General features: G+C 41.8%; 2 protein-coding genes across 3 annotated transcripts; both read right to left on the reverse strand.

The window, feature by feature from the left end:
- Positions 1-27,659, reverse strand: LOC124113936 (battenin-like). Of its 2 annotated transcripts, XM_048397083.1 has the most exons (19): positions 27,440-27,659; positions 26,474-26,522; positions 23,365-23,470; positions 22,311-22,364; positions 20,980-21,018; positions 19,682-19,761; positions 16,820-16,905; positions 15,406-15,478; positions 14,986-15,148; positions 14,726-14,893; positions 14,536-14,663; positions 14,262-14,504; positions 14,121-14,206; positions 13,155-13,189; positions 11,938-12,006; positions 8,172-8,227; positions 3,917-4,010; positions 2,714-2,854; positions 1-1,776 (listed from the first exon to the last, which is right to left on the reverse strand). In XM_048397083.1, exons 1-19 carry the CDS (start codon positions 27,507-27,509, stop codon positions 1,648-1,650), a joined length of 1,869 nt encoding a protein of 622 aa, XP_048253040.1. In that variant the 5' UTR covers positions 27,510-27,659; the 3' UTR covers positions 1-1,647. The 2 variants fall into 2 exon arrangements, with proteins under 2 accessions (XP_048253040.1, XP_046330394.1); XM_046474438.2 differs by lacking the exons at positions 14,262-14,504; positions 14,536-14,663; positions 14,726-14,893 and having other exon boundaries at positions 15,008-15,148; positions 27,440-27,641.
- On the reverse strand, positions 10,067-11,931 carry LOC125381025. The gene is made up of 2 exons (XM_048397084.1): positions 11,466-11,931; positions 10,067-11,330 (listed from the first exon to the last, which is right to left on the reverse strand). The coding sequence occupies exons 1-2, from the start codon at positions 11,765-11,767 to the stop codon at positions 10,529-10,531; spliced, it is 1,104 nt and encodes a 367-aa protein (XP_048253041.1). The 5' UTR covers positions 11,768-11,931; the 3' UTR covers positions 10,067-10,528.
- Positions 27,660-27,962: the final 303 nt, after the last annotated feature.

The following is a 27,962-nucleotide window of genomic DNA, read 5'->3' on the forward strand; positions in this document are numbered from 1 at the left end:
TATAGCTGAAGAACTGTTGTTTATTAGGCACTTTTTAGACAATGATGGATGACAAAGTGGACAATTCATGGGCAACAACTTCTTCATTAAACTGTATGATAAGGGACTGGTCATGACAGGGTGGGATGGGTCAGAGGTTTTGGATGTACTGAAAATGATGATGATGAATAGATGGCAGCCCCAGGAGATGGGGGCTCCTATAAGGTTTACAGTGGCCTGCAGATTTCTGTTAACATGCAGGCATTTTTATGACAATTCTATCCATTTTAGCTATAAGGGGATATAATTGTACTGCACAATACCCTTATAACACCTATTGGACCAGAGCCTTAGCTCAAATATACAAATTGCATATACAAACACTATATCAAAATGTAATTACTCTGAGATCATCATAAACAAAAATTAATACTTCTCAAACAGAAATTAAAGAAGACTTCTAAAATACATCTGTGATGCAAAATAAGACCATTCATTATGAAAATAGACACGTGAACATAAGGTGTATTATCATATTTTTCCTAAAAAATACCAGTAAGTACGAAGAGAGCAAGGACATCACATATACACTATTGAAGGTATGTAATATTTGTAATATTTGAAAACAATGTACACAGTCTGAGATTTTTAATGCTGACACTATTAACATGATTAAGAGCCTTGTTCTGGAAAGAATTCCTAAGCAAGGAATATCAAAGTGTATTAAAAACCTTCTCTTGGCCAATATTTAGGGAGGGTAATTTTAAAATTGTTTTGATTTTTGTTCACTGATTTCACAGTAAAAGTCCATGCACAGTCTAGCATAACTGACTGGTGATGGACACATTCCCGACATTACAAATGTGTAGATAACTGTTTACACATATTCCTCAGACAAGTTTACACCAGTGTTATGCCGACAATGCTTCATTAACTATAAACACACTCATAATCAGAAACAGAAAGTATTGACATTGCTGATGCATCTTACATCCTCAGTTTCAGACCACACACGATGATGTTGCTGGGGATGTGATGATGTCATCTGTTGTTGCTGCTGCCGCTCCATCACATCCCCAGTTTCAGACCACACACGATGATGTTGCTGGGGACGCGATGATGTCATCTGTTGTTGCTGCTGCCGCTCCATCATATCCCCAGTTTCAGACCACACACGATGATGTTGCTGGGGACGCGATGATGTCATCTGTTGTTGCTGCTGCCGCTCCATCACATCCTCAGTTTCAGACCACATACGATGATGTTGCTGGGGACGTGATGATGTTATCTGTTGTTGCTGCTGCCGCCCCATCACATCCTCAGTTTCAGACCACAAACGATGATGTTGGTGGAAATGTGATGGTGTAGACTGCTGTTGCTGCTGCTGTATCGTATCTTCACCTTGAGATCACACAGAATGATGTTGCTGGGGATATGACGATGTCGTCTGCTGCTGTTGCTGTTGCTGTTGTTGGTGTTGTATCACATCCTCAGCTTCAGATCACAGAGACACTTATATAACTGGAAAACTGCTAAAAGTGGCGTTAGAATGTGACGCTGATGTCAGCTGCCTCTGCTGCTGCTGTATCACATTGTCAGCTTCAGATCACACACACTGATGCTGCTAGGGATATGACGATGTCGTCTGCTGTTACTGCTGCCGCTCCATCACATCCTCAGGTTCAGGTCACACAGTCTGTTATGACTGGGGATGGCAGCAGCACCCGCGACGGCAATACCCACAGCATCCCCTACTGTGGCCACGCCCAAACTGAACTCTCGGACCTCAGGGGCAATCTGGTGAAAGACACATGCATCATCATCATCATCATCATCATCAACATCATCATCAGCGTAATCATCATCGTCGTCATCGTCGTCGTCATCATCGTCGTCCTCGTCATCATCATCATCGTCGTCGTCATCATCATCGTCATCGTCGTCGTCGTCGTCGTCGTCGTCGTCGTCATCATCATCATCGTCATATAGGAGGAATGCTCAAGTATTGTCAGTCAGTGCGTCCCAGCACGCCGGCTTGATATAAGAGGAATGTTCAAGTATTGTCAGTCGGTGCGTCCCAGCATGCCGGCTTGATATAGGAGAAATGTTCAAGTATTGTCAGTCAGTGCGTCCCAGCAAGCCGGCCTGATATAGGAGGAATGTTCAAGTATTGTCAGTCAGTGCGTCCCAGCACGCGGGCTTGATATAGGAGGAATGTTCAAGTATTGTCAGTCAGTGCGTCCCAACACGCGGGCTTGATATAGGACAAATGTTCAAGTATTGTCAGTCAGTGCGTCCCAGCATGCCGTCTTGATATAGGAGAAATGTTCAAGTATTGTCAGTCAGTGTGTCCCAGCACGCTGGCTTGATGGAGGAGGAATGTTCAAGTATTGTCAGTCAGTGCGTCCCAGCATGCCGTCTTGATATAGGAGGAATGTTCAAGTAATGTCAGTCAGTGCATCCCAGCATGCCAGCTTGACATAGGAGGAATGTTCAAGTATTGTCAGTCAGTGCGTCCCACCACACCGGCTTGATGGAGGAGGTACGCCCAAGTATTATCTGTCACACACAGTCCAATAGTTTGAACCCTGGCTAGCGAATCCTGCCACAGGTATGGGACAAAACCGTGAATGCCTTATACAACTGTTTCCACTCTATCAAAGATTCACATCAGAAGAACTTTTGTGAGAAGACAAATATACCAGTTATGTAAACAAGATGTCTGATGGCCTACCTCTTTCCGTATCCTGTAGAAGGTGTTGACGTAGGCTCCGCCACCCAGTAAACCCTCGAAGAACACGATGGCGATGATGATCCAGATGTTGGGGATGTATCGGTAGAAGATCTGGGTCAGCAACACAGCAAGGTTGCCAAACTACATCAATAGAAAGGCATCATTGTTCACAAGGTCAAGATGACATGGAGACACTAACATGGCACCATGCCCATGCATTACGAGTAATGAACCCGTGAAGATCCGGGGTAGAATAGGTCTCAGCAACCCATGCTTGCCGCAAAAGGTGACTATACTTGTCGTAAGAGGCGACTAACTGGATCGGGAGGTCAGGCTCGCTGACTTGGTTGAAGCATGTCATTGTATCCCAATTGGGTGGATCAATGCTCATGATATCAATCACTGGATTGTCTGGTCCAGACTCGATTATTTACAGACCACCGTCATGTAGCTGGAATACTGCTGAGTGTGGCGTTAAACAACAAACAAACACACAAAGAAACAAACAACAACTAGGAATGAGTATTGGATGTTTAAAGTGTATCACAATATCTTACAATGCACAAGGCCTTATTGCGATAGGTATCACAATATTTTGCATAATTCAAAATTTTGAATTCAGAAGCAATTTGAAACATCAATATAGGAACTGAAGTTCAATAATTGAGCAAAACAAGATGCTGGAACAGCATAATATTTACTCATTCAATAAATACCCAAGGATGCACTCTCCGGGACAGTGATGACTTGATTTTACACCGTTGCCACAGAAGAACTCCAGAATGCGAACTTGCATTTTGGAATTACCAAAATACTTCGAAAGTACATGTATTTGGCCAGTGTAAAACATTAAACACATGATAAAAATCGCTATTTGAAATCACCCGATATACCGAGCATTAAACATGATATTGTGATGCGTATCGTGGAAAGAATGAACCTTGATTTAAAGATATACCGGTAATACCAGCACCCTTATTCATTACCATACTCAACAGAACAAGATAATAACAATTCCCAATAGTTCATACTTCCAGGTACCCATTATACAGATGGAAGATAGAGACACCCTGAGTTTCCTACTCAGTGTCAGTAATACATGAAGTACAAGGAAAATACACCACAGGATATGAATCTGTGAATTTGTCTTTTTGGTCTACATACTCATCTTTAGCATGTCAGAATACTGATGCCAGGTCTCACCTGTAGTATAGGCAGTATCCACAGCTTCCGTATCTCGAAGCAGTTGACGGAGGAGCGTGATATGAACACCCCTATCTGGTAGTCCACTTGGTACCTACAACATCACAAGCAGTGGTCTAGCATCTTGTGGAGGAGGCGGTGTCTCATAGATGAGTGTACAAATGAAGCATTTACTGAAGGACATTCACATTCTAGTTGTACCTTCAGGACAGCTTTAACATGTACCATCAGGGCACTGTCAACGTGTACCGTCAGGGCACCGTCAATGTGTACCGTCGGGGCACCGTCAATGTGTACCTTCGGGGCACCGTCAATGTGTACCATCACAATAATGTCAACATGTGCCATCACAATACTGTCAACGTGTACCATCACAATACTGTGAACATGTACCATCACAAGACTGTCAACATGTACCATCACAATACTGTCAACATGTACCATCACAATACTGTCAACGTGTACCATCACAACACTGTCACCGTGTACCATCACAAGACTGTCAACATGTACCATCACAATACTGTCAACATGTACCATCACAATACTGTCAACGTGTACCATCACAATACTGTCAACATGTACCATCACAATACTGTCAACGTGTACCATCACAACACTGTCACCGTGTACCATCACAACACTGTCACCGTGTACCATCACAATAATGTCAACATGTGCCATCACAATACTGTCAACGTGTACCATCACAATACTGTGAACATGTACCATCACAATACTGTCAACATGTACCATCACAATAATGTCAACATGTGCCATCACAATACTGTCAACGTGTACCATCACAAGACTGTCAACATGTACCATCACAATACTGTCAACATGTACCATCACAAGACTGTCAACATGTACCATCACAATACTGTCAACATGTACCATCACAATACTGTCAACGTGTACCATCACAACACTGTCACCGTGTACCATCACAACACTGTCACCGTGTACCATCACAATAATGTCAACATGTGCCATCACAACACTGTCACCGTGTACCATCACAATACTGTCAACATGTACCATCACAATACTGTCAACGTGTACCATCACAACACTGTCACCGTGTACCATCACAACACTGTCACCGTGTACCATCACAATAATGTCAACATGTGCCATCACAATACTGTCAACGTGTACCATCACAAGACTGTCAACGTGTACCATCACAATACTGTCCACATGTACCATCACAAGACTGTCAACATGTACCATCACAATACTGTCAACATGTACCATCACAATACTGTCAACGTGTACCATCACAACACTGTCACCGTGTACCATCACAACACTGTCAGCGTGTACCATCACAATAATGTCAACATGTGCCATCACAATACTGTCAACGTGTACCATCACAATACTGTGAACATGTACCATCACAATACTGTCAACATGTACCATCACAATAATGTCAACATGTGCCATCACAATACTGTCAACGTGTACCATCACAAGACTGTCAACATGTACCATCACAATACTGTCAACATGTACCATCACAATACTGTCAACGTGTACCATCACAACACTGTCACCGTGTACCATCACAACACTGTCAGCGTGTACCATCACAATAATGTCAACATGTGCTATCACAATACTGTCAACATGTACCATCACAATACTGTCAACGTGTACCATCACAATACTGTCAACGTGTACCATCACAATACTGTCAACGTGTACCATCACAATACTGTCAACATGTACCATCACAATACTGTCAACATGTACCATCACAATACTGTCAACGTGTATCACCATGTACAATCACAATACTGTCAACATGTACCATCACAATAATGTCAACATGTGCCATCACAATACTGTCAAACGTGTACCATCACAACACTGTCAACATGTACCATCACAATAATGTCAACGTGTACCATCACAATACTGTCCACATGTACCATCACAATACTGTCAACATGTGCCATCACAATACTGTCAACGTGTACCATCACAATACTGTCAACGTGTACCATCACAATACTGTCAACGTGCACCATCACAATACTGTCAACATGTACCATCACAATACTGTCAACATGTGCCATCACAATACTGTCAACGTGTACCATCACAATACTGTCAAAATGTACCATCACAATACTGTCAACATGTACCATCACAAGACTGTCAACATGTACCATCACAATACTGTCAACGTGTACCATCACAATACTGTGAACATGTACCATCACAAGACTGTCAACATGTACCATCACAATACTGTCAACATGTACCATCACAATACTGTCAACGTGTACCATCACAACACTGTCACCGTGTACCATCACAAGACTGTCAACATGTACCATCACAATACTGTCAACATGTACCATCACAATACTGTCAACGTGTACCATCACAATACTGTCCACATGTACCATCACAAGACTGTCAACATGTACCATCACAATACTGTCAACATGTACCATCACAATACTGTCAACGTGTACCATCACAACACTGTCACCGTGTACCATCACAACACTGTCACCGTGTACCATCACAATAATGTCAACATGTGCCATCACAATACTGTCAACGTGTACCATCACAATACTGTGAACATGTACCATCACAATACTGTCAACATGTACCATCACAATAATGTCAACATGTGCCATCACAATACTGTCAACGTGTACCATCACAAGACTGTCAACATGTACCATCACAATACTGTCAACATGTACCATCACAAGACTGTCAACATGTACCATCACAATACTGTCAACATGTACCATCACAATACTGTCAACGTGTACCATCACAACACTGTCACCGTGTACCATCACAACACTGTCACCGTGTACCATCACAATAATGTCAACATGTGCCATCACAACACTGTCACCGTGTACCATCACAATACTGTCAACATGTACCATCACAATACTGTCAACGTGTACCATCACAACACTGTCACCGTGTACCATCACAACACTGTCACCGTGTACCATCACAATAATGTCAACATGTGCCATCACAATACTGTCAACGTGTACCATCACAAGACTGTCAACGTGTACCATCACAATACTGTCCACATGTACCATCACAAGACTGTCAACATGTACCATCACAATACTGTCAACATGTACCATCACAATACTGTCAACGTGTACCATCACAACACTGTCACCGTGTACCATCACAACACTGTCAGCGTGTACCATCACAATAATGTCAACATGTGCCATCACAATACTGTCAACGTGTACCATCACAATACTGTGAACATGTACCATCACAATACTGTCAACATGTACCATCACAATAATGTCAACATGTGCCATCACAATACTGTCAACGTGTACCATCACAAGACTGTCAACATGTACCATCACAATACTGTCAACATGTACCATCACAATACTGTCAACGTGTACCATCACAACACTGTCACCGTGTACCATCACAACACTGTCAGCGTGTACCATCACAATAATGTCAACATGTGCTATCACAATACTGTCAACATGTACCATCACAATACTGTCAACGTGTACCATCACAATACTGTCAACGTGTACCATCACAATACTGTCAACGTGTACCATCACAATACTGTCAACATGTACCATCACAATACTGTCAACATGTACCATCACAATACTGTCAACGTGTATCACCATGTACAATCACAATACTGTCAACATGTACCATCACAATAATGTCAACATGTGCCATCACAATACTGTCAAACGTGTACCATCACAACACTGTCAACATGTACCATCACAATAATGTCAACGTGTACCATCACAATACTGTCCACATGTACCATCACAATACTGTCAACATGTGCCATCACAATACTGTCAACGTGTACCATCACAATACTGTCAACGTGTACCATCACAATACTGTCAACGTGCACCATCACAATACTGTCAACATGTACCATCACAATACTGTCAACATGTGCCATCACAATACTGTCAACGTGTACCATCACAATACTGTCAAAATGTACCATCACAATACTGTCAACATGTACTATCACAATACTGTCAACATGTACCATCACAATACTGTCAACGTGTACCATCACAATACTGTCAACATGTACCATCACAATACTGTCCACATGTACCATCACAATACTGTCAACATGTACCATCACAATACTGTCAACGTGTACCATCACAATACTGTCAACGTGTACCATCACAATACTGTCAACGTGTACCATCACAATACTGTCAATACTTACCAGCGGTACTGCTCGGACTTGCTCAGCCAGATATTGTTGAAGTACAGCAGTTCATGCTGAAACACAGGGCAGTCATACAGACGCTGCTAATCTCACGGGGGCACAGGTGGCCCAGTTGTCTAAGGCGCCGCGATTCGCTGTGCAGAGTTGCGGCCCTTGGGCACGCCAGAAACCTATGATTGTGGGTTCGAATTCCGGTTCGCCCCGATTACGTTTCAAGGTTTGTCAGCACCATACCCATGCTCGTGGGTTTCACCAAAGTGGCAAAGTGAGACCTGCATCACTTCGGGCTTTCCTCCCACATTAAGCTGACACGCCGCAATATAACTGGAATACTGTTAAAAGCGGCGTTAAACCCAACTAGCTCACTCACTCACTGCTCATCTCACACGTACTTGTCTGGACGGTCTTGTCTTACCATCTTCTATCCATCATTGACGGTAGGGGTGAAACGATACAGTAAGGTCATGATACGATACTTATCACGATACATAGGTCATAATACGATATGTATTGTGATACATAGGTCAAGATACGATACTTATTGCGATACATGTCACAATACGATATGTTTTGGAATACATAGGTCATGATACGATATGTATTATGATACATAGGTCACGAAAAGATATGATACTTATCACGATACATCAGTCACGATACGATATGGCTTATGATACATAGGTCATGAAATGATAAGTATCGCGATACAAAGGGAAAGCTAGCCGTAGACACATGTTCATAGCAGCTCTTTTGAGTAGGGAACTTGAAACGCTAATTACAACACAGTTTGCAATATTTGACTGACAAAACGCTGAAGTGGGGTTCATTAAACGAGTAGTTAATGATTTTCTTCAGCAAGTGTATCGTCTTGTATCAGTATCGGGTATTGTATCATCACATGAAAACTCATGATGCAGGGAAAACCGATGTATCATTCCCTCCCTAATCAATGGTAGTGTGAAAACGAACCTCGTCTATTTTAAAGTCAAACTGAAGTCATTCATTAGGTTCCAAAGGGCATAATGGTTTGGTATGTTTTGCAGGATACTTGAATGTTGAACACTTAATGCTGAAATATCAGTGAAATTATCATTTTATTTTTTTGTTTCTCCCCTTTTAATGCCTCACTCAGCAATATTTCAGCTATATGGCGTCTGCCTGTAAACAAACCAATCTGATCCAGTCAAAACCATTGACTGATATCATGAGCAACCATCCATGTTGTCGAGTACAATGACAAGCTTCAACTGAGTGAGTGAGTGAGTGAGTGAGTGAGTGAGTGAGTGAGTGAGTGAGTTGGGTTTAAGGCTGCTTTGAATAGTCTTCCAGTTATATCACGGCGTGTCAGCTTAATGTGGGAGGAAAGCCCGAAGTGATGCAGGTCTCAGACGTTTACCACTTCGGTGAAACCCACGAGCAGAGGTGCTGACAAACCTAGAAACACAGCCGTGCCCCTACAGAGCTTGACCACCTACATAAGTCACATCATACGACAAGCATAGATGGCTAGGTACCGGAGTAAGTAAGTTTGGTATTTCCTGAATATTCTCACAGTTCTTGCAGCGATTATCTGTACCTTTTCTCCCAATACAGATTGCCATATCTCGTCCACTTTGGGATGCGATCATTTGGGAATTGCGTTTATCTGCATTGCCCATCTACATCTATGGGGAACAACACACTAATCTCTCAAAAGAGTGAGTGAGTGAGTGAGTATGGTTTTACGCCGCTTTTTTAGCAATATCCCAGCAATATCACGGCGGGGGACACCCGAAATGGGCTTCACACAATGTACCCATGTCAGGAATCGAACCTGGGTCTTCGGCGTGACAAGCGAACGCTTTAACCACTAGGCTACCTGACCGCCCCTCTCTCAAAAGAAACATGGTCGTAATCATGTTGCAAGCACATGTTCGAATCTCGAGAAATGGCGTCATGATAGAACAATGTTATGTGAAACAAACCATGCCTGTTTAATCTTTGTTCTTTGTGATTTATCTCATAGCTATCTGCTATAAGCAGGTCATAAGGCCCATACCTAGGGGAGCTGATACGTCATATTAGAAGTAACTAGTCTGACACTAGAAAGGAGCGAGTGATAGTGATCACTGTGCACGTCATACTTTAGCCATGGACTGTGTAGCTGCCCTCCATAGATGTGCCGTAAATGGCTGCTTGTGGGTTCAAATCCCAGATTCTCATATTTTGTCTTCTATTGGTCATACGCATGTGGTCTATGACCTGTGCCACTGTGAGCTTTTCTCCAAAATAAAGCAGTGATATAACTGAAATACTTTACAAAGAAGCATTTACAACCAACCGAGTCACTAGTCTGAACTCACCTCTACCAATCCTTAGTCTGAGCCTCTCACCACACTCACTATACTGATCTCACCAAACCTACTCACTAGACTGAACTCACCCAACACAGTAACTTGTCTGAACTCACCCAACACAGTAACTTGTCTTAACCCATCCAACCCACTCACTAGTCTGAATTCACCCAACCTACTCACTAGACTGAACTCACCCAACCTAATCACTAGTCTGAACTCACCCAACACAGTAACTTGTCTTAACCCATCCAACCCACTCACTAGTCTGAACTCACCCAACCTACTCACTAGACTGAACTCACCCAACCTACTCACTAGACTGAACTCACCCAACCTACTCACTAGACTGAACTCACCCAACACAGTAACTTGTCTTAACCCATCCAACCCACTCACTAGTCTGAACTCACCCAACCTACTCACTAGTCTGAACTCACCCAACCTACTCACTAGACTGAACTCACCCAACCTACTCACTAGACTGAACTCACCCAACACAGTAACTTGTCTTAACCCATCCAACCCACTCACTAGTCTGAACTCACCCAACCTACTCACTAGACTGAACTCACCCAACCTACTCACTAGACTGAACTCACCCAACACAGTAACTTGTCTTAACCCATCCAACCCACTCACTAGTCTGAACTCACCCAACCTACTCACTAGACTGAACTCACCCAACCTACTCACTAGACTGAACTCACCCAACACAGTAACTTGTCTTAACCCATCCAACCCACTCACTAGTCTGAACTCACCCAACCTACTCACTAGACTGAACTCACCCAACCTACTCACTAGACTGAACTCACCCAACCTACTCACTAGACTGAACTCACCCAACACAGTAACTTGTCTTAACCCATCCAACCCACTCACTAGTCTGAACTCACCCAACCTGCTCACTAGACTGAACTCACCCAACCTACTCACTAGACTGAACTCACCCAACACAGTAACTTGTCTTAACCCATCCAACCTACTCACTAGACTGAACTCACCCAACCCACTCACTAGTCTGAACTCACCCAACCTACTCACTAGACTGAACTCACCCAACCTACTCACTAGACTGAACTCACCCAACCTACTCACTAGACTGAACTCACCCAACCTACTCACTAGACTGAACTCACCCAACACAGTAACTTGTCTTAACCCATCCAACCCACTCACTAGTCTGAACTCACCCAACCTACTCACTAGACTGAACTCACCCAACCTACTCACTAGACAGAACTCACCCAACCTCATCACTAGACTGAACTCACCCAACACAGTAACTTGTCTGAACTCACCCAACCCAATCCATAGTCTGAACTCAACCCAGTAACTAGTCCGAACTAACTCAACCCAGGTGCTAGTCAGAACTCATCCAGTCACTAGTCTGAACCCATCAAACCCATTTGGTTGTCTGAACTCACCAGGCCCTGGTTGATGAAATATTCAGCGAAGTAGACAAGCGACAAGGGTATCATGTACTTCAACAGAGGCTGAAACAAACATGTGACACATCCTTTAGAAACACATTACACATCCTTCACAAACACATTACACATCCTTCACAAACATGTGACAAATCTTTTACAAACACTGACACAGCCTTAATCACCTAAATTTGGAATTTTTTATCTCACCAAAAGAAAACTGCCAAAAAGCACATATATACCCTTAATAGTAATCCCAATAGTAATTTCAATAGTAACCTCAATTGTAATCTCAATAGTAACCTCAATTGTAATCTCAATAGTAACCTCAATTGTAATCTCAATAGTAACCTCAATAGTAATCACAAAAGTAATCTCAATAGTAACCTCAATAGTAATCTCAATAGTAATCTCAAAAGTAATCTCAATAGTAACCTCAATAGTAGTCTCAATAGTAATCTCAATAGTAACCTCAATAGTAATCTCAAAAGTAATCTCAATAGTAACCTCAATAGTAATCCCAATAGTAATCCCAAAAGTAATCTTAATAGTAACCTCAATAGTAATCTCAATAGTAATCTTAATAGTAATCCCAATAGTAATCACAAAAGTAATCTTAATAGTAACCTCAATAGTAATCTCAATAGTAATTTCAATAGTTACCTCAATAGTAACCTCAATAGTATTCTCAATAATAACCTGAATTGTAACCTCAATATTAACCTCAATAGTAATCACAACATAATCACAAAAGTAATCTTAATAGTAACCTCAATAGTAATCTCAACAGATACTCATAAATGACAAAAATCCACAACAATACAATGGCGTGGCTTTATTTTTTTGCATTATGAACTCTCCTATGAAATTCATTTTTGAGACAAAAATCAGATAAGTTTGCTTGAGTTCTTTGTTTACTTGTACAATGTACTGAGAATTTAGAAGCCTCACTGCCAATTGGCTGACAAGAAAGTCCACCTGATGTGACCTCCTATCGAGGTGTTCTCTGATCTTCACACAGACAGGTGTCATACTGGAACCAAACATCTGTTTTTAAGACGTTGCTTGTATTGCGGCACAAGGTATGACAGGGAGTCATTTCGCCACTACCAGGAGAATCGTGCATTACGTTTGCTTGCGTTACTGATATGCTGCATGTCAAACGTTGTTAGTTGTCCATACATGAAAACCTGTATTCCACAACGTATACTCACAATGACAAGCGCTGCTTTACCCTTCAAACTGATCACTGAAAGCAGAAAATATACACACGGTGTACACAATGTACACAAGTTTAGTGGATCTCAGTCCCCAAATGTAAACAAGTACCCACATCACATATGCTGGTGATCGTGTTTCTGGACAAAAGAAGTTAAAATCATGTAGTCAATATTCATGATTTTAAGATTCACGAACATTCATAATCTAAAAAGTTCATGAAATAGCATTTCTATTTAAGTTCATGCATATTCATGAAAGTTATTATTTATGATTATTCATAAATTATTCATTATCAACTCGCTGGTGTGTGACCAGATCTTGACTAGATATGACATGAAGTGCCTCCTCAATTAACCTGTATATTAAATCTCCATTCTATCATGGTAAATACCCTACAACTACGTTTTGAGACTGGTTCGATTGACTTGATGCTAAAAATAGACATCCAATCAAGAACTACACTGGTCTTTGGTGATTGACACAAGTGAAATTATACAAGTACTCGACTCAGCTTTCTGCATGCCGTCTTAAATACACCCAGAACAACTTGTAACATAAGAACTCCCTCCTGTCCTAGTACTTACAAAAACATCCAGATAAACTCATCTACAGCAGTCTTCTTATTCATTTAAATACACAGCTTTGACAAGCACAGAGATATGACACACTGGTTCGTCGTGGCATGCATGTATCCTCGTAGCACAGATATATGATACACTAGGTCAGTTTAATCTAGTTTTGCTACATTAAATTTACATAACACACTTTTTTGATTCCCACTGGAGAGCCTAATGACTCATGGCTGTTAATGTAGCATTGCAGCCTTGGTTTATTAAAGGTCACGACCACCTGTCACCGAGGGCATTGATAACTCTGCTTTGAGTGTACACAAATACATAATTACATGTACAGCATTCCACTGTACATATTAATGTAGCCAGCAGTTACGTTCTGTCTACCTGGTTGTGTGGTAATCAGCTGTTCTGTGCTGGTTTCTAGAGCGGGGGTATCATTGGGCGTCGGCTTCTTGAGAACGAGGAAGTAACTGAAACCCAAAGGGAGCAATGAAACATTCCATCAAAAACTAGACTTGGACTGACCTGATGAACATGATGACAGACTTGGAATGACCTGATGACAGACTTGGACTGACCTGATGACGGACTTGGACTGACCTGATGAACGTGATGACAGACTTGGACTGACCTGATGAACGTGATGACAGACTTGGACTGACCTGATGACAGACTTGGACTGACCTAATGAACATGATGACAGACTTGGACTGACCTGATGACAGACTTGGACTGACCTGATGAACATGATGACAGACTTGGACTGACCTGATGAACATGATGACAGACTTGGACTGACCTGATGACAGACTTGGACTGACCTGATGAAAGTGATGACAGACTTGGACTGACCTGATGAACACGATGACAGACTTGGACTGACCTGATGACAGACTTGGACTGACCTGATGACAGACTTGGACTGACCTGATGAACATGATGACAGACTTGAACTGACCTGATGAACATGATGACAGACTCGGACTGACCTGATGAACATGATGACAGACTTGGACTGACCTGATGAACATGATGACAGACTTGGACTGACCTGATGAACATGATGACAGACTTGGAATGACCTGATGAACATGATGACAGACTCGGACTGACTTGATGACAGACTTGGACTGACCTGATGACAGACTTGGACTGACCTGATGAACGTGATGACAGACTTGGACTGACCTGATGAACGTGATGACAGACTTGACTGACCTGATGAACATGATGACAGACTTGGACTGACCTGATGACAGACTTGGACTGACCTGATGAACATGATGACAGGCACCACTGTGAGGATGAGGACGGTGGTTCGCGGACTCACCACTTGGGTGAAGCCAGCGTACGCCAGTGCACCAAACACCCCGGCACCTCCAGTTCCAGACGACCAGGCAGACACCACATCGCTGGGGGAGACAAAGAACTGAAGAACTCAACCAAAGAATCCAATCCCATTATTCTGTGGCATAAATGATGAACAATCTTGTCTGATGCCATGGTGGTCTTATTCAAAGAGTGACATTAATCAGCACACAAAAATATTTTATAAATATCTTTAAAAATACCTTTTCACTGTTATTGATGTCATTCACTCTAGAATGACAACAAGTGTATGTCAGTGTGAATGTGTTATATATGTGTACAGATTGTTGTGTGGACTTACCAGTGGAAGAAGGTGGAGAGACTGAGGTAGGTGATCTCACCCAGACCGCCGCTGATGCTGGCACACACCACACCTGAAGGAAAACCACAGGAGGTGAAACACACAACACAAACACAGCACACAAACACACAACACAAACACAGCAAACAAACACACCGCACAAATACTCAGCATGAACAAACTGCACCAACACACTGCACAAACAGACCTCACAAACTCACGCTATGGCACAAACACATCACACAAACACACAACACAAACAAACCACACAAACACATGGAATCACACAAACACATCGCATAAACACACCACACAAACACATTGCACAAATACCCCCCACACACATATCACACAAACACATGGCACAAACACACCACACAAACACATTGCACAAATACCCCACACACACATCACACAAACACACCGCACAAACACACCATGAACAAACACATTGCACAAACATACCACACAAACACACCACACAACACAAACAAACCACACAAACACACCGCACATACACACCGCACACAAACACACCATACAAACACACCGCACAAACACACCACGCAAATGTAAAACACATACACACCACACAAACACATTGCACAAACACACAGTATCTCACAAACACATGGCACAAACACATTACACAAACACACCACACAAATAAATAGTATAGCACAAAATACACCACACAAAAACGTTGCACAAACATCAAACAAACTCACCTCACATAAACACACGGTACCACACAAACAGACCACTCATACACACCGCACAAACACACGGTATCACACAAACACATCACACAAGCACACGGTATCACACAAACACACCACACCACACATGATATTACAAGGAATGTCTGTAACGACATGTGATATCATCTAGAATGTCTGTGACGACATGTGATATTACCTAGAATGTCTGTGAAGACATGTGATATAACCTAAAATGTCTGTGACGACATGTGATATTACCTAGAATGTCTGTGACGACATGTGATATCATCTAGAATGTCTGTGAAGACATGTGATATTACCTAGAATGTCTGTGACGACATGTGATATTACCTAGAATGTCTGTGACGACATGTGATATCATCTAGAATGTCTGTGAAGACATGTGATATTACCTAGAATGTCTGTGACGACATGTGATATCATCTAGAATGTCTGTGACGACATGTGATATCATCTAGAATGTCTGTGACGACATGTGATATCATCTAGAATGTCTGTGAAGACATGTGATATCATCTAGAATGTCTGTGAAGACATGTGATATTACCTAGAATGTCTGTGGCGACATGTGATATTACCCAGAATGTCTGTGACGACATGTGACATTACCTAGAATGTCTGTGGCGACATGTGATATTACCCAGAATGTCTGTGACGACATGTGATATTACCTAGAATGCTGAGCCAAATCTGTTTGGACAGCGCCACCAGGAGGAAGCTGGCCAGAGCAAATGCCACCACAAGAATCACCTTCACCCTGGAACAGACTCAAAGCTGTATCTCCAACACTTCACAGGCTACACTACACAGAGCTCCAGACAACTTTTTGAGCAATTGAATTTTTACTCTACGGTTTCTATTTTAATTGGGTTATTACATTTTTCATTGGGTAAGTATTATCTTTTCACTCATCTATTCATCACTCCATAGGGTTTTTCCCAAAATTAGTGAACATTTAAAGATTTTAAAAAAGTGAAACAATGTTTTAGATGTGTATAACTGTTCTAAATAATCTTACATAGGGCTTGACGGGGAAAGTAAATTAGCTCGTAATTGTGTTTCGGAAATTAGCTCCTTAATACGCATGCTGAAAAAGCTTCATTGGGTATCTATGCGAGCTGTTTTTATACATTTGAGTTTTTCATTTAATGCATGCATTTCTGTACGCAAGTTAATTGAAAGTAATTGGGTTTTGAATGTTTTAGGGGGTATTTTACGCAAATACGCTGCTTATCTGTAGCTCTGACTATGTCCCTCCATCACCTGCTGATACACACAGCTGCTATTTGAACCAATGAATCACAGCCTGCTTCCAGTCCACTGACCAATCAACACTCAGGATACATAGCATAATGGGCGAAGTTCCTTCCTTGACAACGTGTACACCATGTTGGTTGGTTGGTTTTTTGTTTAACGCCGACTCATCAATATTCCAGCTATATGGCGGCGGTCTGTAAATAAACGAGTATGGACCAGACAATCCAGTGATTGATATCATGAGCATCGATCCACGAAGATGGGATACGATGATAAGCATCAATCAAGTCAGTGAGCCTGACCACCCGATCCCGTTAGTCGCCTCTTACGACAAGCATAGTCACCTTTTAAGGCAAGTATGGGTTGCTGAAGACCTATTCTACCCCGGATCTTCAGGGCTCTGTATACGCATTACACATTTCATCCGGCAATGGTAGGAGTCTCGAAAAGTACATAGAAATAGTTAGGCCCATTTGATTTCCGTAACCTCTGCATTGCCTCATTAGGCGACATAGCAGAGACTTTCACCACCACACAGCAAGAAACTATTTATACTCACAGGTGATGGAGAAACATTGTGTATACAACCCTGTACATCTTCCCCAAGCTCCTTCCCAGCGCGTGACACCTTTGTTACACTCTCGGTAACATCGCTGCCACCAGTGTGGGCGCGGCCATTACAAGAATCTTGAAATTTGTCCTCTAACCCCAAACGTAGTAACGTTGATACTTTTGTTTATGTCTTTGAGAATGCCATCATATTTCATTTTGAAAAGGTTTACGACTGACCATGTTTTCCAGATGAATTTACTTTGTTGTTTTAATAATCAGATTGGTTCGAGATTGCAGACTAACGGAAAATCAACCAACTTCTCCCTTACATTCTTACTATATCAATAACACGATAGTTTTAATGAAACAGAAATTCAAATTGACAAAGGAAGAAAGTAATTTAGCAGCGATAAGTGTATTTGGCGTCACGACAGTCGTCGCTTGTTTGTAAACATAATGGTCATCCGGTTGCGAGTTCAACTCCAAGCATGGTTGTGGCCACCTATTCACAGTGGGGAGTTTTGACTGGTGGCAGCGATAGTATAGAGAGTTCCGCGAACGGGCTATCGCTGTGAGGAGCTTGCATCTTCCCGGGACAAGGGAGTTAACTGACTGTGAAAGTCCACTTTCCACCCTTGCCGAACTAAGCTGGAATTATGGAGTTATATTTTAGATGGACTATCTAGTCTATGACAGTCCACTCACAATCCGTAACGAAATCATCCGGTTTGTAAACTGACGTGCAGATTTCAGTCGATTGCCGGATTTGCAAAGGATGTGTACCGCCAACAAAACGATATTTTCCAAATCTTTTCATGTCTTAAATCAAGGTGCTCACGTGATTTGATGCACTTTGCGAAGTAAGACTTGTTTTATCACAATATAGATTTTGAATATCGATCAGATCATCTTGACTGGGTGCTGCCATTTTGTTTGAAGCAAAAATGTAAGTGATATGAGAGGTGGAATCTGATTGGTCAATAGCAAGGACATAGCAGGGACAAAACTCACAATAGCCACTGGTGGTGCTACAATCGAGCCCAGTAATTCCAGCCTGGTACGGCAAGGGTGGAAACTAGACTTTCAGTCAGTTAACTCCCTTGCCTCAGGAAGATGAACCCCGTTTTAATGATGTTTGTCTTCACACTTCCTCCTGCAGTTTACATGTGGAATGAGAAACAAGTCTTCTTTTTTCCAACTGTATGTATGTCATCTTACCTATATCCAACTGTATGTATGTCACCTTACCTATATCCAACTGTATGTATGTCACCTGACTTATATCCAACTGTATGTATGTCATCTTACCTATATCCAACTATATGTATGTCATCTTACCTATATCCAACTGTATGTATGTCATCTTACCTATATCCAACTGTATGTATGTCACCTTACCTATATCCAACTGTATGTATGTCATCTTACCTATATCCAACTGTATGTATGTCATCTTACCTATATCCAACTGTATGTATGTCATCTTACCTATATCCAACTGTATGTATGTCACCTTACCTACATCCAACTGTATGTATGTCACCTTACCTATATCCAACTGTATGTATGTCACCTGACTTATATCTAACTGTATGTATGTCATCTTACCTATATCCAACTGTATGTATGTCACCTTACCTATATCCAACTGTATGTCACCTTACCTATATCCAACTGTATGTATGTCATCTTACCTATATCCAACTGTATGTATGTCATCTTACCTATATCCAATCTTTTGTAAATAGAAGGGAGCTGTTAGTTTAATAACCAGGGTCGGTAATATATCTGCCAATAGGATTGCCTGAAAATGGAAACAATATTCAAGTAATGTATTTACCCAATCACAACAGAACGTGCTTATATCTGTATGTCTTGTATGTGTGAGACATGACTGCTGCACTGTACAGCCCATAACATACAAAGAGGGAAAGAAATACGAGATAAACCTATATTTTCAATTTAGAGGTTTCAAACAGATTTGATACCCGTTATTTTCATTCCTAAACTAAAGCTTCAGTGTGATGTTTTAAGTGAATTATCAAATACAGTTACGTTGACTAGAAGTGTAATAATTGATCTACAAGTAAAGATAGCAAACAATCCAACTAATGCCACACTACCAATAATATGAATATACCGTATTCGACATAATAAACACCCTGGGTGCTCTCAAAATTAGAAATAGGGGGCTCTTATTAGAATGTAATTTTGTTGCGAAAAAAAACAGAGTGGAAAGATCGTAAATTTCGTGGTTTACGCTGACAGCCTGAAATGATATAAAAGAAAAGTCTGTGCATATCATACACGACAGATATATTTTCCAGAATTTAATTGCCCATAATTAGGTTGCATATAACACATGGTATGGGTATTATACACGTACAAATAAGTGTACATTGATCAATCAGAAGGGGTGCTAATTGGGATCGTTCACTAGCCAATATATTAGCAAATATCACCATGGGCGCTTATTAGAGCGGGTTGCTTATTACGTCAAATACGGTATGTTGAAAAGTGGTCTAAGAGGTTTTTGATGCACTAAAGGACCAATAATAGACGCTAATGCTTGTCATATATTTGGATGACCCTGCCTGAAAAGACCAGCTACAGCACTATATTATATTACAAAATTCCATTTTTTCATGCTGCTCCCCAAATACGAACTCGTTTGTTATATGCTCCCTTAATTATGGGCAATTAAATTCCAAAAATATGTATCTCTCGTATATTAACATTTCCGGCTGTCAGTATAAACCACAAAATTTATTTTCGACTCTGTTTTTTTTCACTAAAATAATATTCTAATAAGAGCCCCCTATTTCTAATTTTGAGAGCGCCCTGGGCGCTTATTACGTCGAATACGGTATGTGTATTGTTATTTATTACCCTCCAGAGACGGTCACATGTCTTGGAGACCATCCCCTGATCCAGCCGCCCCTACAACAATGACCGGTCCCTAATGAAACATTATTCCCAGCTGTTTAAATGGAACTCAGTCCCATGCGAACATCATACTTACACCAGTGCTGATCTTGTTACATTCCAGGAACGTGTCCGTCTGAAACACACGACACAACACTTACTCCCTACAAGCGGCGAGCTGATGAAAACATTTATAGGATGGCACGTATCTTTAATACTGATAATCCATGCTGCAGTAGGCCCAAGGACAAATACACATTTGTCTCCATGTATCATGAGGGGCGGTCGGGTAGCCTAGTGGTTAAAGCGTTCGCTCGTCCCGCCGAAGACTCAGGTTCGATTCCAGACATGGGTACAATGTGTGGAGCCCATTTCTGGTGTCCCCCGCCATGATATTGCTGGAATATTGCTAAAAGCGGCGTTAAACCATACTCACTCACTCACTCACTCATGTATCATGTACTAACAAGCATAGAATACTCATATCCCCCACCAATATGACATGTCTGGTTGTCCAAGGCATTAGCACCCCGGAAACTAGCATGACTGCCATTTTCAGTCTACTGCCTAGTCAGTCATTGCTATTGAAACTCAAAAAATAAATTTTTCGAAAATCCCAAACTATCAAAAGGCACTCGTTTACCACTAGACCTACCTATCTGCCAAGTTTATTGAAGAAATATTGTAAGTTTCTAAGATTTGCTCCAGAAACGAGCACTACCACAATTATTAGTTTATGTCAAAGTCGTAGCCATGGAAACTAGAAAAATTAATTTTCCAAAATCCCAAACTATCCAAAGGCACCAGTTCAACACTAGATCTATCTATGTGCGAAGTATGGTTAAGATATCTCTCATGGTTTTTGGTGGGTTTAATCGGGCACCATTTGTTTGAGAGGAAGAAGAGGTACCCTACCCAGTGCCCTCCCCTCCAGTCTTAAGTCGCCATGACGCCAGAAGCAGGATCTGCTACCCACAAATAAGTTATCAAAACCTGTGCTCACCTCTCAAAGCAGATTGAAACCTGTGCCATGTCCACCGCGGGACTAGGTCATAAGTTTAGGTGTGGTGAAGTGATTTGAAATAATTCAGACAACTTGAGTTATTAGTGAGTGAGTGAGTTGGGTTTAACGCCACTTTTAAGAGTATTCCAGTTATATCACGGCGTGTCAGCTTAATGTGGGAGGAAAGCTCGAATGATGCAGGTCTCAGACGTTTACCACTTTGGTGAAACCCACGAGCACGGGTATGGTGCTGACAAACCTAGAAACATAATTGGTGTGAACTGGGATTCAAACCCACAATCATATGTTTCTGAGTTCCCAAGGGACGCAGAGCGAATTACGGCGCCTTAGACGACTGGGTTATTAAAGCATAGGTATTGAACTATTGTATGACAAGTATTGCTGCTTACTTATCTATTACTTACATTGTTGCTTCCATTCACTGAGGGAGGTGTGGTGCCATTTTCTGGCGCCAGTGTCTAAAAGAAAGATACAGGAATTGTAACAAACAAATCAGATGATTGCATAATGTTTCAGAATGTGACCTCAAACTTAGACGATGTTGGGGTAGCCCTTGTCTGTTTGTTGTTTAAGGCCGCACTCAGCAATATTCCAGCTCTATGACGGCGGGGTAGCCAGTGGTTAAAGCATTTGCATGTTACCTCGTAGCCCAAGTTCAATTTCACACATGGGTACAATGTGTGAAGCCCATTTCTGGTGTCCTCCATTATAATGTTGGAATATTGCTAAAAGCAGCGCACAACCATAAACACTTACTAGCTCAACCTTAGACTGAGGACACACAATAAACAATCAGATCACCAAAGAGGTGAGGTGAGGTGAAATAGGGTTTAAAGTCGTGTCAAAGATTATTGCACTTATATAGCGACGTGTTTGTGTGGCTGCTTGTACTAGTCCGGACTGATGCCGATTTATAGTGCTAGCTCACTGAGATACCATGCCGCAGTTTAACACAAATACCCAACTCAGACACAGTATACTGACTCCAAGCCGACCAGTCCTTGCTTTAGCCCCGTAATGCCGAGCGCCAGACAGGGTAACAACAAGTACCATCTTTAAACATCTTTTGGCTTGACGTGGCCGGGGATCAAACCCTGGACCTTCCGCTCTCCAGGCGGACGCTCTACCACTAGACCACGGAGATCACCAAAGAGACCAGCTTAAGTTTTGTGAAATTCTTCAATGCTCATTTCACAGCACTAATCTTGACCATTGATTAAGCATGTGGCAGAAAATGCCCCAGTGTTATGAAGGTGTATTAGGTAAGACATTGCTATCATGTGAATCGGAGGACAAACACACTGAAGGAGATGTCGCCTCCAGACAGACATATGGCAGCCCTTCAGTTGAAAGGTGTCTCAAAAAGTATGTTAATCTATAATGTCACCAAATTGCTAATCTTTGCACAGACTGATCCACTATGGGCTTATACTCCAAGATACTGGGTTGAATACATACCGTGACAAGTGTGCTGTTCCCACCTCCTTCTTCCTCTGTAGCGAGGATGTCATGGGCAGCACTCAGCATCACAACGTAGGCGAAGTTGTTGGTGAGACCCAAAAACCTTGTAGAAAAAGTAAAGTCCGTCATATTGGCCTTGGTGTTGGTCTTGGTCAGTCATATTGGCCTTGGTGTTGGTCTTGGTCTGTCATATTGGCCTTGGTATAGCCTCAGTTTGTCATATTGGCCTTGGTATAGCCTCAGTCTGTCATATTGGCCTTGGTATAGCCTCAGTCTGTCATATTGGGCTTGGTATAGTCTAAGTCTGTCATATTGGCCTTGGTATAGCCTCAGTCTGTCATATTGGCCTTGGTGTTGGTCTTGGTCTGTCATATTGGCCTTGGTATAGCCTCAGTCTGTCATATTGGCCTTGGTATAGCCTCAGTCTGTCATATTGGCCTTGGTGTAGGTCTTGATCTGTCATATTAGCCTTGGTGTAGGTCTTAGTCTGTCATATTGGCCTTGGCGTTGGTATTGGTCTGTCATATTGGGCTTGGTGTAGCCTCAGTCTGTCATATTGGCCTTGGTATAGCCTAAGTCTGTCATATTGGCCTTGGTATAGGTCCAAGTCTGTCATATTACCCTTGGTATAGCCTAAGTCTGTCATATTGGCCTTGGTATAGCCTCAGTCTGTCATATTGGCCTTGGTGTAGGTCTTGGTCTGTCATATTGGGCTTGGTATAGCCTAAGTCTGTCATATTGGCCTTGGTATAGGTCCAAGTCTGTCATATTACCCTTGGTGTAGGTCTTGGTCTGTCATATTACCCTTGGTGTAGGTCTGAGTCTGGTGTAGGTCTTGGTCTGTCATATTACCCTTGGTGTAGGTCTTAGTCTGTCATATTACCCTTGGTGTAGGTCTTAGTCTGTCATATTACCCTTGGTGTAGGTCTCAGTCTGGTGTAGGTCTTGGTCTGTCATATTATCCTTGGTGTAGGTCTGAGTCTGTCATATTACCCTTGGTGTAGGTCTTAGTCTGTCATATTACCCTTTGTGTAGGTCTTGGTCTGTCATATTACCCTGGTGTAGGTCTGAGTCTGTCATATTACCCTTGGTGTAGGTCTTAGTCTGTCATATTACCCTTTGTGTAGGTCTTGGTCTGTCATATTACCCTTGGTGTAGGTCTCAGTCTGGTGTAGGTCTTGGTCTGTCATATTATCCTTGGTGTATATCTTGGCCTGATTTAACATCCATCCAAATCCTCATCTTAATGAATTGGTTTTATCATCAGCTGATCGAACAAGACATAACATATTCGACGTAATAAGCACCCCGCTCTTATAAGCGCCCACGGCGATATTTGCTAATATATTGGCTAGTGAACAATCCTAATTAGCACCCCTTCCGATAGATCAATGTACACAAGACTTATTTATTCGTGTACACACTCACGTGTTATATGCACCCTTAATTATGGGCAATTAAGTTCTGGAAGAATATATCTGGCGTATGTAAACATTTTAGGCTGTCAGCATAAACCACGAAATTTACGATCTTTCAACTGTTTTTTTCACCAAAATAATATTCAAATAAGAGCCTACTATTCCTCATTTTGAGAGCACCCTGGGCGCTTATTACATCAAATACAGTAACTAGAAATGTTAAACCATCAACCATTGTTTTCTTTAGAACTTGGCTAGTGTGTAAAGTGTTCAGATGACACCAGCTTGGGAAACAATCATAGCACCAATTCAGTGATGTGAAGTCTGTTCATGTAGACTAACATGCTTATTTAGACCTACATGCTTATTTAGACCTACATGCTTATTTAGACCTACATGCTTAGTTAGACCTACATGCTTATTTAGACCTACATGCTTAGTTAGACCTACATGCTTATTTAGACCTACATGCTTAGTTAGACCTACATGCTTATTTAGACCTACATGCTTAGTTAGACCTACATGCTTATTTAGACCTACATGCTTATTTAGACCTACATGCTTAGTTGGACCTACATGCTTATTTAGACCTACATGCTTAGTTAGACCTACATGCTTATTTAGACCTACATGCTTAGTTAGACCTACATGCTTAGTTAGACCTACATGCTTAGTTAGACCTACATGCTTAGTTAGACCTTCATGCTTAGTTAGACCTACATGCTTAGTTAGACCTACATGCTTATTTAGACCTACATGCTTAGTTAGACCTACATGCTTAGTTAGACCTACATGCTTAATTAGACCTACATGCTTATTTAGACCTACATGCTTAGTTAGACCTACATGCTTAGTTAGACCTACATGCTTAGTTAGACCTACATGCTTAGTTAGACCTACATGCTTATTTAGACCTACATGCTTAGTTAGACCTACATGCTTAGTTAGACCTACATGCTTAGTTAGACCTACATGCTTAGTTAGACACTGTTCATTAACCAACGTTCAACCAAGCTGAAGGACAGTGGCACATGATAGAACTATTAATCACCAGTTTCACATAATCAAAGTTACAATAAGCATCCAACACTTTGTGAAGCCCATGAACTCAGGGTGTGGTGCCAACACACCAAGGCTTCTAATCAGGGAAAATCTAGGATTTGAACACAAGACCAGTGGAACAGCCAAAACAGACCACTTGGCCACCCATGACCCCCAATAATGGTTGAAATCAAACATCTTATTGCCCAAATTAGACTTAAAGCTAGGGCTGGGACGAGTCCAAATTTATACCCTGGGTACTTGAGCCCCCATCACCTGACCCTAGTCAGCAATGGGACATAGGGTCCGATTGGGAATTGTTTTTCAGGAGCCCTGGCAAATGCTATTTCCATACACGTGTAAAACGATCAGATCATGCATACACTGAAGTCGACTGAGGTTATATCTTTACTCAAACGTATAAAAGTCAGAAACCATGCATGCATAGTCAGAAAGAAATGCAAACATCAGCAACTTTTACTGTTATTGTATTTAAACAATATATCACGTGACGTGAGTACCCAGGTCCTACTCTGGACCCACCTGACCCGAGTACCCGAGCTACCCGTCCCAGCCCTATTTAAAGCCCTGTGCAGACAGTGGGTGTTCCCCCATGACTCTGTGCTGGCTCCAAGTTCAGTACTTACCAGAAGCCCACCAAGTTCCTCCACTGTCTGGGGCTGTCCGCCACATTGTCTGAAACAAAGTGGAAATCTTTCATTTTTTTTTCATTATCAGATGACACAATCAACATGATTAGTATCTCCCGTACACAACAACACACAACAACAACACAACAACACACAACACTTATGTCAAAGAGATCAGTACTGGGGTCAGCATCAAGTTAGACGTTGTGATTGGTTTCGGAGTTAGACGTCATGATCTGTTTGACAATAGCGTAAAGTTAGACTACTTAATCGGTTTCAAGTTTGCATAAACTTTGACTTCATGATCGATTTTAGAGTTACCGTAACTTGGAAATGTGATTGGCTGTGAAGTTAGACGTTGTGATCAGTTTAGAGATAGACCAATTATTTAGATACTAAATAATTGGTCGTGGAGTTGACGTAAAGTTATACTACACAATCGGTGAGGTGAGGTAAAATGGGGTTAAACGTCCCCTCCAAGATTATTGCACAAGATTAGCGATGTGCATGCACGTGTGTGTGTGTGGCTGTTCAATGAACTAGACTGGACTGATGCCGATTTATAGTGCTAGCACACTGAGATACCATACCTCAGTTTAACATGAATACCCACCTCAGACACAGTATACTGACTCTGAGCCGACCAGTCTTTGTTTCAGTCCCATAATGCCAAGCACCAGACAGGGTAACAACAAGTACCATCTTTTAACGTCTTTGGGTATGACGCTGCCAGGGATCAAACCCTGGACCTTCCGCTCTCCGGTTAGACAATGTGATCGGTTTTGGATTTAGGAGTCAGAAAAGGAATGTAAAGTTACATTACATGATAGTTTTTCGAGTTAACGTAAAGTTAGCCGACACGAAAATGATGAATGGTTTACAGACTGCAACATAAAAGAACATTCACTCACTCACTCACTCACTCACACACTCCTGTTGACCATATATGATCATATCAATCACCTTCCTCCACTTCAATCTTCTCCACTACAGCCGGTCCCAACACATATTTAGATTTTCTTTCCACAACCATTTCAATATTCCAACGACAACAGCAGCAACAACGGCAACACAGCCTTCCCACCCTCTCCGCAACACTGGCCACAGTGGTCCTTCCCGTGTCACTGATGACTGACACATGGTAGGGAAAGCAAACAGACCTTTATCTGGCTGATTGCACGTTCTTTGTACCTTGATAACATAGTCAGGCAACAGTGGAACGTGGACCACCTCCGTATCAGTACTGTTTTTTTAAACATGTAACTGCAGTGGATTTGATTTACTATAACTTGAATTGGCAACAATGACGCACTCAACGTTCAAAACGCTCAGCCGAAGACATTTGTACAGAGTTTAAGAGATCTTTCAGATAAGTACACATTTATAATGGGCAGCATTTTTTGGTATGATGGTGCATGTAGTGTGGATGATCAACTTCAGCAGGGATCGAAATTACTACTGGTTTCTTAGCCTTGACCAATCTTGT

The sequence above is a fragment of the Haliotis rufescens genome, unplaced genomic scaffold (assembly GCF_023055435.1).
Source record: "Haliotis rufescens isolate VD_foot unplaced genomic scaffold, xgHalRufe1.0.p SCAF_16, whole genome shotgun sequence".
Classification (NCBI taxonomy): domain Eukaryota; kingdom Metazoa; phylum Mollusca; class Gastropoda; order Lepetellida; family Haliotidae; genus Haliotis; species Haliotis rufescens.

Coding starts and splice junctions, on each gene's coding strand:
- LOC125381025 (XM_048397084.1), bottom strand. CDS start 11,767: ATGAGGTTGGGTGAGTTCTGTCTAGTGAGTAGGTTGGGTGAGTTCAGT. Junction 11,331..11,465: donor GGGTTAAGACAAGTTACTGT/GTTGGGTGAGTT, acceptor TCTAGTGAGTAG/GTTGGGTGAGTTCAGTCTAG.
- LOC124113936 (XM_048397083.1), bottom strand. CDS start 27,509: ATGGTTGTGGAAAGAAAATCTAAATATGTGTTGGGACCGGCTGTAGTG. Junction 21,019..22,310: donor CAGTGAATGGAAGCAACAAT/GTAAGTAATAGA, acceptor CGTGTGTTTCAG/ACGGACACGTTCCTGGAATG. Junction 13,190..14,120: donor GCTGATTACCACACAACCAG/GTAGACAGAACG, acceptor TTCTGCTTTCAG/TGATCAGTTTGAAGGGTAAA.